At 52.7% G+C, this 12,692-nt stretch overlaps 2 protein-coding genes across 2 annotated transcripts; both read left to right on the top strand.

Annotated features, from left to right (window-relative positions):
- The first annotated feature begins 1,321 nt into the window (after positions 1-1,321).
- On the top strand, positions 1,322-2,858 carry BDZ83DRAFT_56582 (ubiquitin-conjugating enzyme E2-16 kDa). The gene is made up of 5 exons (XM_060503802.1): positions 1,322-1,596; positions 1,811-1,856; positions 1,992-2,021; positions 2,147-2,330; positions 2,390-2,858. The coding sequence occupies exons 1-5, from the start codon at positions 1,553-1,555 to the stop codon at positions 2,527-2,529; spliced, it is 444 nt and encodes a 147-aa protein (XP_060360300.1). The 5' UTR covers positions 1,322-1,552; the 3' UTR covers positions 2,530-2,858.
- Positions 2,859-9,982: 7,124 nt separating this feature from the next.
- Positions 9,983-11,806, top strand: BDZ83DRAFT_588062 (ferric reductase like transmembrane component; the record flags this gene model as incomplete). The annotated part of the gene is made up of 3 exons (XM_060506095.1): positions 9,983-10,146; positions 10,203-11,720; positions 11,773-11,806. The coding sequence occupies 3 exons, from the start codon at positions 9,983-9,985 to the stop codon at positions 11,804-11,806; spliced, it is 1,716 nt and encodes a 571-aa protein (XP_060360299.1).
- Positions 11,807-12,692: the final 886 nt, after the last annotated feature.

Raw genomic sequence — 12,692 nt, 5'->3', positions numbered from 1 at the left:
ATAACACTAAGGTACGCGATTACTTGCGTAGCACGCGTACCTAGGTAGATGCAGATACTTAGGTACCGGTACTCTGGAGTCTGAGCTGCTGTGTTGGTAGAAAACGAGGGAACCGCTTCGGCCGGGTTGGGAACTGGTGAGGCTGAGGCAGCTGCTGAGTCATTGGGTGGCATTACCAGAACCGCCACCAGTCAGCAATTGTCATCAGTTAGGCACTATTGCTGTCAAGTGAGGATGTGGCGGTGCACGGGTTAAGGTATTCTCTGAGTGCTCTTCACAACTGGAAGAAAGTTGCCACAGAACCACTATTTGTTTGGTTTGAAATGAAACCTGTCGCCCGGTGACTGAGGCTGACGGTTGAGCGTGAATGGCCAATGGCGACTGAATACCTACACAGGAGGATGAGTAGAAGTTTGATGGGTGTCATCGTTTGTCAACTTCCCGATCCCCTGGTGGACAGACTGAGGCGGTAATGACCAATTAACAATCATAAATCATTAGTCACCAGCCACATTTGCATTTGCTGCGCCAGGCTTCTGCTTCTCTCGACGCTCACAAATCGAATGGAATCCGTGGAAAGTAATACTGCATCCAGAGCCATTCAGGTTTCAAGTCTAGAAGTAATGAGTACCTTTTGGGAGTAAACTTGGAGCAAAGGTACTTTGCGGGCGGCTACCTTCCTGCCCGGTCGTGTCAGTGAGTGGAAGGAAGTGGATGGTGGCAGCCCGAACCTGACGGGACGGGAATGGAAGCCATGGTTCGCGCTGGGCAGCCTCAGTGCCTTCCTTTAAGCCTTAGGTTTGGCGCTCTGCTCCCCCTCCTTCCCACTTCCTGCCTTCCATTTCCCCCTCCAAAGTGGCTCCTGCCTACCCACGACTCACCCCTTCCCGTCATTTTTCGCCAGGCCCGACCGCTGACTTCCTTTCTCTCCTTCCTTTCCCTCCACCCCATTTCAATCTCGACATCAATCTGTAACGGGACCGCCACGAAGCGAATCGATTCCTTCACGAACATCGCGTAATATCCTTCACGGGCGATATACCGAACGACTTTATACACACGATCGGGCTCTTTTCTTTTCGGGAGCATCTTCGTCGGGGATAAATCTTTCCTCGTTCAGGTACCGTACGCCCCTCCCCACCACCAGCACATGATTTGCACCCAAAAGACTGTCACATTCACGTTTCCCACGACACCTGCTGCTGCTGCTGCATCGACGCCGGCCACATCGAGAATCTTCTTCGTCTTCGGCATACATATATATCGAGTGCCATACCCAAAAAGACCTTGGTTCCTTTGGCATTTCCTTGCATCTCGACACATATTACTCCGTTTCGCTTTCTCAGCCGACGCAAACGACAGCAGACCAGCAGCAGCAACAGTGCAGCCCACCACCCCTCCACCCACGTCTGCCCGCATCCTGCATCCAAAAAAAGCCCACCACCGCCGACCGCTTTCGCTGACTTTTGCCCCTCACAACAACAGAACATAGCATTTGCGCTTCGGCGATCGACCATCTTCTAGATACCCCAAATCACAAACCACATCCAAAATGGCTCTTAAGCGCATTAACAAGGAGCTCACTGATCTCGGCCGGTACGTTGCCTGCACACTTTTCGTCATTTAAACTCGCAGCCTTTTTGTCGCAGCCCGAGACGTCAGGTGGGGCCATCGGGAGCGGGGTCTTCTTCAACAAGGACTGCTGTAACTTTTCTGCTCTTGATGGCCACTGATGTTGACGGCGATGGCGGCATCGAGCCGACGAGTACGCTTCAAAAGATGCACAATGCTGACCTCTTTTCTTTGACAGTGACCCGCCCTCTTCCTGCTCTGCCGGCCCCGTCGGCGAAGATCTGGTACGTCGACTACATCTTTCCCGATAAGCGCCCGCTGTGGTGATGCCTTGAATCATGACTCAGCCGAGCACGAGATCACGGATTCTCAGTGCTCGCGATGGGATATGTAGACATTTGCTGACCAGATTCTTATAGTTCCACTGGCAAGCGACGATTATGGGACCCGTAAGTCTATCCCTCGCCTCGAATGCTTTGTTGGTTGGACCTGGCACTGGTACCCGAGATCCAGCCAGCATACCAGCTGAAAACAATGACAAGAAACAAAGCATGTGGCTAACATCTACGTTCAGGGCGACTCTCCCTACTCTGGCGGCGTTTTCTTTCTCGCCATCCACTTCCCTACCGACTACCCCTTCAAGCCTCCCAAAGTCAACTTCACCACTCGCATCTACCATCCCAACATCAACTCGAACGGCAGCATTTGCTTAGATATTCTGCGTGACCAGTGGAGCCCGGCGTTGACCATCTCCAAGGGTACGTCATCTTATAGCTCACCTCAAGCCCAACGTAGACATAACGCTAACACGTGATAGTCTTGCTGTCCATCTGCTCAATGCTGACGGACCCCAACCCCGACGACCCCCTGGTGCCCGAGATTGCACACGTCTACAAGACGGACCGCGCCAGATACGAGGCCACTGCTCGCGAGTGGACTCGCAAGTACGCTATTTAGACGGTGCTCGAGGCATGATGGTTGGACGAGTATGACAGGCGACGGCTTTCCTCTCTCTCTTCGACAGCTCTGGCGTACGATTAGGTCATGGTCATTGCTCTGCGTTGCGGTTTGGGGATCTCTTTCGTTTCACCAGCACACAGAAGACGGTTCAGCCATCGAAACAAAACACTTGACGGCGGATTGGCATTCTCGAGAAGAGGTTACGCGGGCAATGTGAATAGAAGGCGGACCGATCAAACAGTTAGCAGCACAGGTACCACGTACGGGTTTTCATACGGCAAGGCTTCATGTTTCTACTGCATTGACGCTGCATTGCTGCGTACGTTTTGGTTGACACCTCAGAAGAGACGACTGGTAGTTATCGTACCCAATTCTTTCCGTGATAATGTGTGTTCGTGTCCCAGGCTTGGTGTTCCGCAAAGCCAGTGTAGGTTGCCAAATATCCCCGACGCCTGAATAGCGACGGATAGTTAAGGTCGGTGAGGGTCAGTCTTCGTTGATATCGGGCTAGAGTAGATGACGTTGCCCAGGATTTAGCCCCCAAAGGCTTTCTACCTCTGTAAGTGATCAACGAGGCCGAGCGATACCAATGTAACATCGGTCTATCCCAGACGAAGACCATTGACTGCCGGATGTCGTGTTCAAAGGCCCGTCCATGGGCGGTTTGATACATTCCGGATTCTCTCGCAGAGCGGAACGCGTCTTCCGTGGCAAGGGGATAAGGTCTAGATGTGCCGGGTTGACTTGTCTGGGTCCAGTGATCTGGGACGCCGGCACTGGGGACCCGGGATCCGAGAATCGTGGTGATGGGTTAGGGGAGGTGTCCCGTGGGTGCTCGTGTTCAATCTATGCGTGATGGATGGGAGATGAGGCTTGATGGGGTTCGTGACAAGAGGGTTGTCATGCTGTTAGTGCTCGGTAGAATGCCCGAGGAAAAGGCATTACCATGTTGAATCTTCAAGGGAACCATAAGACGAGCTATCAATCTCAGAATCGACAGAACATATGGGAGCGTATCGCGAGATGCAAGAGACAAGTACCAGGAGCTCCGTCATTTGGTCTGTGTTATTCAAGAAAGAAGACGTGAGAAGGACTTCTTGCCTGTTTAGCCATGTTCTGATGCTGGATGAAATAGGTTGCTGGTGTAGCTGTTGACATTTAATCTCAAATGAAAGACCCCTCGCGTCTTCGGGAATTGATAGATAGCATGTTGATTTGAGGTGGCAACCCCTAGAGATTTTGCCTTGTATCCAGTATCAATGCCATCAACAGCTGGGGATCGCAACGCAAGGAGAAGATTTGAAGAACCGCACAGGATACTTCATGTTCATGAAAGAGACGGACATGAAGATTGGGTGACCAGCTAACATGCAGAGCTGGACATTTTCCGACCTCGTCTCCTCCGCAACGATCCACGTGGATGATAGATTGACTTTCTGGACGGATGACTCTTGGAGAAAGGGATGGCAGTACGAATAGTAATCAGAACGTTGTACCAGAGACCGATGATTGTCCTTGGCAAGGCACATCTCCCGTCCTGGTTCAACACCAGGCCACGGGTACAGCCTCAAACTTCCTACCAAGTCTCATCCAACGCAAAGATATCTTATTGATCACGTTGTTAAGAACTAGGTAAACTGCCACGGGCGCAGATTGGATCGTGTTCGGAACATTATCATACGCATCACATAAAGACGTTGCAGAAAGACCTTGAACTAGGACCAGCCTTCAGAAAGGCTAGTGGCCTGCGGGCTCGCCGTTGCTTGGGTCTTTCCTCACATTGACCAGTAGAGCCAAAAAAAAAAAAAAACTTGCACGACATCAGTCCAAACGAAACGTGTGAGGCCTAGTTTGGAAGTGGTGGTGGCCCTCTTTGGCCGAGGCTGGAAAGAGAATCATTTGCCTTTACGTAGGTAGCCGGGCGCTGGCAAAGATGAGATGGACGTGTGTGGCGATGGAGAGCTCATTCTTCCGGGGAAGGAAGTGGTGTGCTTGAATCGAGCGAATCGACTAGCTCAAGAAGAGCGGCAATGGCACTGGTATCCAGGTATCCGTGTGCGCGCGGCTCTTTTCCAGCCGCGGAAGGGGGCACGGAGTTTCACTTGAAGAGTAGAACAAGTAGGTGAGATTACTTAAAACGGCCGGTAGATGCGAGAGGGCCGGACGGGTAGGCAGAGGCGAGCAAAGACGGGAGCCTGTGCCCTGCGTCTCTCTTCAAGCGTGTGCCCTACGCTGATCTCGACACGCAGAAAAGCGAGCAAAGGGTGAATGATGTTTAGGAGAGGGCAATGCTGGTGTTTTTTGAAACTTGTTGATTTGAGGTCGAGGGCTCGAGTGTTGGTGGTGTACCAGACGGCCATTGTTCGGAACAATCGTCTCCAGTGCAGTGGGACGGAAGAAAACGGGTCTCGCGTTCGAGAAGTGTTCAAAGGAGAGGGCGGTGTCCCGACGCTTCGGATAGTTGTGCCGTGTATGTCGACTCGAGGTGTGTCCGGTAGAGGTCGAGCGATTATCGCGCGTTTTGTAAAGGTGGGAATGGAGTCTGTTCAGGAGACAGGGGCTTGTGTCGTTCGGATTTCAAGGGACTGGTCGAGCGACGGAGGAGTTCCTGGCCCGTGGTGAACAGGTGGTCTTGCTTGTCGAGCAAACAAGGTCGAATCTTGACAGGCTGAAGAATGCAGGACGTAATTAAGAGTATTTCCCGAGACTTGGAAGAGACACATTGAATGAGTCTGTATCAGATAGATGGAATGAGGCTGATAGAGACATAGTCTGAACTGTGGGGATCTTCAGCCGCTGGGTTGACGATGACATGCAGATTGACGCAGCAGAGCCCGTAACAAACTGAAGGGGCAAACTTTCAGAGGGGCGGCAGATTGATAATCTAGCCGTGTATGATTGGAGGGATGGATTTGCTCTTTGAGTAGCCGAGTACAAACGACTTCGGCTTCAGTTGCATGCAACGAGGATCTTCACTGAGCTCGCCGGTAGACGCTCTTACCAGCACGTTGTAAGCCAAGGGCAAGAGCAGGTGAATTTGTAAGCAGACACAAACCACGAGCCTGAGTTATCAACGAGCTGACAAGATCATGTCTCGCCGTAGTTGAAGCAGGGGAAACGAGGGGCATCCACTACGTAAGCAGAGAGCGGCAGCGTGCCATTGAAGCTGGCTTGAGGTTGCCAATGAATTACGTTGGCGGTGGGAAGGGGTAGAACAGCTTCAAATATGAACTGATTTTTGCATATGCCGCTACGTGGAGATAGCCCTGAGTGCGTAGATTGTGAGTGATCTTCCACTAGGATGTTGAGTGGTTGACGGGGGATCAATCTGCGCGGTGACGGGACGAGATGTGCAGGCGGGAGGCGAGCCAGAAGTTTGGCAATCAGCCGCGTAGTGACAGATGGCGAATGTGTAGCCGGTGCCTCTCTGAATGCGATCCAGGGCAGGGCGAGTCGAGGGATCCTAGCCAATGAGAGTGCTAAGAATATCCCGGCGTCAGTGAACGGAGACGGGAGAGCGGTAAGAAGGGGGAGTGGAATGTGGAAAGGGGGGAGTGTGGGTTTGAAGCCATGTGGTTTGTGAGACTGAACAAACGAGGTATTGGCTAGGAAGAGCGAAGAAGAGAATTACTAACGATGTTGTTGAAAGTCCAGTCAAGTGCTGCCAAGAGGGGAGCCAGGTCGGTTCCGCCGCTTAGTAAGAAGCTGAAGTGTGTTAAGGAAGGCCGTACACTAATACCCAAATGACTAACAGTGTTCCGAAGGCGTGATGATGAAAGGGCCAAAGTAGGCACCGTAGCAGCGATGCAGCGCCACAATCAGTAAAAAGGCAGGCAGTCGAGAGTGAGTGAGAGTCGAGAGTTGACAGCCTACACAGTAAGAGGGAAAAGTTGTGAAATCAGAATTGTGTCAAAGCATCCCTGGCGAAACAAGCTGTGACACGGGCTTGGGCGACAAATCGAGACGCACGCCCCTCTTTCGCACCTCCGAAACGACTCTTTGTCCAATCAGAAGGGCAAGGAATGAATCCCCGTCAAGGGTACGTATCGTATTCTGAAGCTTGCCCTTGTCTTGTTTGGGAGCCACTGCGGTGACGACTAACGAGGATTCGAGGAATAGGTGGCTTTCATCAAGACTTATGACCTGTATCTGTTGGCTGGGGGCGTATCGATGTGCAACTGGGCGGTTTGGAAGTTTGTACTCCGTAGACCGCGGGGGATTATGGCCTCATTACCCACATGTGATGCGGGAGACCAGCCATGTTCCAAACGTGGCCCAAACAGCAACGAGGCGTAGGCGACCGTGATGAGGCGGGAGGGACTGATGAGATATCCTGCAGTGCCCTATGGCATATTGAATATCGACAACATGTTCTTGTGTTGTGAGGATTCGTCGTATCTGACTCCTGGTGGTCCGGTGGGATGGCCATCGCCAGGGGCCCAGAGGAACGATGTTGTGCGAAGAAGCGAATCATCCGCATCCCTCGCTATGTGTGGGTTATTTCGGCATGCTCCGTGATGGCAATATGAACTGCAGGTGTCCAAAAGGCTTGGCTTCGTGACAATTAATAAGTTGTACGGGTACGGTCAACCACCGTCGTAGGCGGCTCGTTGTCGGCCAAAGCTCTTGATGCGGCCAGCGTCCGATTAAGCTGAGCTGGGCGAGAGTGGATTCCGGGAGTCGAACACGGTAGATGTGATTGGCGGACGAAGAGGGTGATCCCAGACTGCGGCTGTCCGAATAAGGTAGGCTTCTTTCGATATTAAGGTAGGGAACCTAGTGGGTGCGTGATGCCGTCCAGCCCGTTCTAACGGCCTTGTGTCCCAGGAACGGGAACGGGGCCCACAAAAGGAGGGCGGCGACAACCCAGGAAGCGCGTCCAAGCCGGGATCATGACTTTTGGGGGTCTGGATGGAATGATGTGAATGGTATTCTGCGGTGGTGTTTAATCGGCGGAAGTTGAGTGTACGGATAGTGTACGAAGTACGGAGTATTTGGGAAAGAAAAAGAGGGATAGAGTGAACCTGGAAAAGCCAAGACTCGGAAGACAGGCAGAGTCGGTGAGACGGATGGACCATTGGGCTTCGTTCCCGTGGCGGGGTTATCGTTTTCGATTGGGCCCATGGAAGGAAAGAATCTCCCCACGACCTGGCCACCTGCTGTATCTTTGATGCTATGAAAGTACTTGGCTGGCGCTTGCCTTGCTTGACCTGAAGCAACGTTCGTGATGTTTCTTGCCAGACTTGACAAGAGCGTCCGGTGAGTCTTGCCCTCGACGACGGACTTGAACCTTGTAGTCTAGTACTCTCATGCTTACGTATACCAGTACAAGAACTGGGACGGAAAGAGAGAGGCACGAGAGGCACGAAAGGCAAGCGCAGATGCAGAAATGCACCGTCCCGAAGCAGCGAGGCAAGAACATTGTACCTGCATTGATTCGCAGCCGATGATTGGCCGAGGACATCTCCGGACCCGCCCAAGTAAGCGTAATGTGGCCTGGCCCCCTGAGGCTCTAGCTGCTTGGCATCCCTGCCCTGGGACCATGCTCAGACGTTTTTTTTTTTTTTTTTCTTTCTTTCCCTTTCTTCCATTTCCTCAACTCCAGTCTTCAGTATCCATCTTGAGTGAGACGGATCCCCGATCTGAGTGAAGTGGCCCGCGAAAGTGAGCGTCCGTCCGCCGTCCGCGCCGGCCGAGTGAACCACTGGCTGCCTTGCTGTGCCGTATCTGCAACGCGTTTGCGCAAGCTGCATTCCTGCGCCATCACTGCTCTGTGCGGATGGTCTGTTCTCTTTCTCGCTCATCCACTTTCACTCTCACTCTCATACTCACCTCACGTTCAGGAACTTCAGTCTCAGTCTCACCTCTCACTCCCGATTTGCGCCGTAAACCCCTTTTCCACTTGTCTTCGCGTCCTCTTATCTTCCTATTGTTCCCATGGACGCCATATCCTAGACTAGTCATCGTTGTCTGTGATCTCGCGCACCATCGTTCCTGAATCCACACACCCATCCCCCCCATGTGGTTGTTCTCCCCAAACCCTTGGAACCTTGCCTTCACACGGGAGGCCCTGCGGTAACCGATACTCATCAATACCCTGCCTCTCGAGCCACCGGAGGCATAATGTCGCAGGCTCTCGCACCATCTCGGCATGTCACTGAGACCGGCGACAAGAAGGGCACCACCTGAATCCGTACCTAAACATGAACCTGCACCTCTATCTTCCTTTGATCACTCGATTCTACCGATCTAAGCATTATAAGCGTTATGAATGTTGTGTATTATGGAATGATAAACAGCATCTATTGCCGCGTCTTTCTGCTACTTGAAAACGTGTCCAGCGAATGCTCACCGTTCCATTCGAGACCTGTGAGGCCTTCCCATTCTCCCCTGCCCACCACACGATCCCCCCCTATCCCTACCCCCTTGTCCTGAAGCACCCCTGCCACCCTCCCCTCCCCTTGCCCCCCCTCCACTCCCCGCCCTGAACCAGAACGCATCCACCTCACACACCTCTCACACTTCACACCCGAGACTTCGCTCTCACTCCTCTTCATCCTGTGATCGCCCACCTCCCGGACGCTGTGATTTTGACTCTCTTTTCCCCCTTCTTCCAGCGTTCATCTCTCACACCCCTTTCCGCTACTGCAAGTAGGGACAAGTAATTATCGCCAATCCTCTCAATCCCCCCGCGAATACCAAGAATTCTATCCAGCCGCCGAGTGCAGGCATTGTGTGCAGGTAAGTGTGCGAACCGAACCAAGCAGCGTGGCTGTATCATCGACACAAAATCACCTTATGTTTCCTACACTCCCCCTGCCGCCCATCCCTCTTCCTCCTCTCCTACCAGCAGAAAAGTAGCAGCAGCAAAAGAAGCCGCAATAGTCTCCCGGACACACTCTCTTGCGTCCGCAAAACTCTGTTGTGCGCCATAAGCCCCTCGGCCGCCACCTCTTCTTCTCTGCTTCCTCCCGCCACCTTCTATCATTTACATTCCAGCTCCGTGCCCCCTCCCACCACCTTCCATCCTTCCACCGCCTCGCGCGTGAAGCCTTCATTTCGCTGACCCAGTGACCACCGGATCGCAGGCTCGAATTTCCGCTCTTTTCTGGGTTCGCGCGTGCTTCTTGGATCGACTCATCACTTCTTTTCGCCTACTTTCATTTAGATGCATTATTTTCTGCGCCCATTCAGCAGGCTCTGAACCAACCCCCAACGTTCGATTATACCCGCGACTATTCGCACATCTCCATCACCACGACAATAGAAATTGCCAACGACGACTAGGGAAGGAAAAAGAACCAACGGGGACGTTTAATTGAAATCCGAGAAAGAGTCGAGAAGAAGACCAGCCCTCCACTGGGGATATTTCGGATCGGAAAGGAAATCAGCAAGAGAACAACCGTCGAAGAACTACTGGCTAGCGACAAGCCAGATCGAATCCCCAGTCATGGATTACTACTACGCAGGCTCCGAGAAGCCTTCGGAACGCTCAAGATGGACACCTCTCACCCGCATGCTTCTCTCCGGAGAGATGACTCAGGAGAAGCAGAAGGATTTGACGATGCGGGAGCGCTTCGACCGTTGGATGATTAACGAAGGATACCGAAGAGTGTATGTCTACGCACTTCCAGTCCGAATTTCAGACAACAGGTTCTAACTACAAACAGATTCGTTTTTGTGTTCCTCGTGCTTCACGGCCTCGTTTTCGCGTTCGCCTCCGTCAACTTCGCCCTCAAGGACAACTTGCAAATAGCAAGAGACACATTTGGCCCGACTTTCATCATTGCACGTTCAGCTGCGCTTGTGCTCCACGTCGATGTCGCTTTGGTCCTTTTCCCCGTCTGCCGCACGCTCATCTCCCTGGCCCGCCAGACTCCGCTCAATGGAATCATCCAGTTCGACAAGAACATCACCTTCCACATCACCACCGCTTGGTCCATCGTCTTCTTCTCATGGGTCCACACCATTGCCCACTGGAACAACTTCGCCCAGATCGCTGCCAAGAACAACCTCGGAATCTACGGCTGGCTGCTGGCCAACTTTGTCTCCGGACCCGGCTGGACTGGCTATGTCATGCTCATCGCACTTATGGGTATGGTCTTCACCTCGGTCGAGAAGCCCCGTCGTGCCAACTACGAGCGATTCTGGTACACGCACCACATGTTCATCGTCTTCTTCTTCTTCTGGTCCATCCACGGTGCCTTCTGCATGATTCAGCCCGACTTCGCTCCTTTCTGCACCAGCATTGGCACGTCCGCCATCGGTGTCTTTTGGCAGTACTGGATGTATGGCGGTTTCGTCTACCTGGCTGAGCGTGTCGCTCGTGAGGTTCGTGGACGCCACAAGACGTACGTTTCCAAGGTCATTCAGCACCCCAGCAATGTCTGCGAAATCCAGATCAAGAAGGAGCACACCAAGACCAGGGCTGGACAGTACATCTTCTTCTGCTGTCCCGCTGTCTCTCTGTGGCAGTACCACCCTTTTACCTTGACCAGCGCCCCCGAGGAAGACTACATATCCATCCACATGCGTGTTGTCGGTGACTTCACTCGTGCCGTCTCAATGGCTCTCGGCTGCGAGTGGGACAAGAAGAAGGATGATGCCAGCAAGGTCGTCGGTGTCAACAGCGATTCCAGCGAAGTTGATCCCGCACTTCGCCGTGTCTTGCCCCGTGTCTACATTGACGGACCCTTTGGTTCGGCCTCTGAGGACGTTTTCAAGTATGAGATCTCGGTTCTCTGCGGTGCCGGTATCGGTGTTACGCCCTTTGCTTCCATTCTCAAGTCCATCTGGTACCGCATGAACTACCCTCAGCAGAAGACTCGCCTGAGCAAGGTCTACTTCTTCTGGATTTGCAGAGACTTTGGCTCTTTCGAGTGGTTCCGCTCCCTTCTTCTCGCCATCGAAGCCCAGGATGTCGATAACCGCATCGAGATCCACACCTACCTGACGGCCAAGATCAAGGCGGACGACGCGACGAACATCATGATTAACGACGCCAACGCCGACAAGGATACCATTACTGGTCTGCGCTCGCCGACCAACTTCGGTAGACCCAACTGGGACATGATTTTCAGAGGTATCCGCAAGCTGCACTCGCCCGCCGAGGCCGGTGTATTCTTCTGCGGTCCCAAGGGTCTGGGTAGCACGCTGCACATTTTCTGTAATAAGTACAGTGAACCTGGGTAAGTCACCATTCTAGGCCTGAAAACACGTTCGATGCTAACACCACTGCAGCTTCTCGTTCGTGTGGGGCAAGGAGAACTTCTAAGCCAAAGTCGAAGAAAAACAAAGGCAACAATTTCGTTTCGTTTCCCTCTTCCACCATATTATTTGTCAACAATATCAGCGTCTTTGCTTGCCTGTACCACTCTATCTCTGCCAGCATTTATCAGATGTGGTAGGATAGACTATCATGGAGTCTGATCCACGGGGTTGCATGTTGCAGTTGCGCCGGACGCCGCGGGACCAGGTGGATGCCAGGTATTGGCGACATGGGTGACGGCATCACAGGCATGCCGTCGGAGAGGAGGAGGAGGAGGAGGAGAATTTGGAGGGCGACAGTGAGGAAGTGCATCGGTGGATGATGATAATCTTGGGCGTCATCCCCGCAACCCCTTGTGGATATACTATTTACTACTACCGACATTTACATTGTACCTAGCGATGCCATCATCAGTATACTTAGACAGTTCTTGATGCAGCAGGGCACAAGGCTCTTGCAAAAGTCAACTTGGTTTCCTTCAGCCGTATCTCTCGTTATCTATCACAGTCGTGCATGTGTGTGAGAGAAGGTTCCCAAGATGAGGTGAGACGTGCCCCTTCCTCAAGTCTTCGCCACCGTTTGGGCTCCCGTAGGCCCTACACGAGGAAACTGAGGGAAGCGCTCGGACGCCCGGGCCTGGTGTAAAGATGACGACTGCTTGGGAAGGGTGTGTGCCCTTTGTTGGGTTTCGAGACGCCTGTTGTAAAACGCTACGACTGGGATGATATCGGACGAGCAAGGGGGTGTTACATGCCGCCGCGTGGTTGGGATTTTTCTTTCCGTAGGGTCGTAAGCCATTCTTCTTAACATTGCTTGACTGCTTGTTTGTTTACGAGGATAGTAGATTGGGTGACGGGTGGACAATCGATCTTCTGCCATGCATCTACGGTAC

This window comes from Colletotrichum acutatum (assembly GCF_030867785.1).
Source record: "Colletotrichum acutatum strain CBS 112980 chromosome Unknown BDZ83scaffold_122, whole genome shotgun sequence".
NCBI lineage: Eukaryota > Fungi > Ascomycota > Sordariomycetes > Glomerellales > Glomerellaceae > Colletotrichum > Colletotrichum acutatum.
Note: the sequence above shows the minus strand (reverse complement) of the source record. Positions and strands in the feature narration are given on the sequence as shown.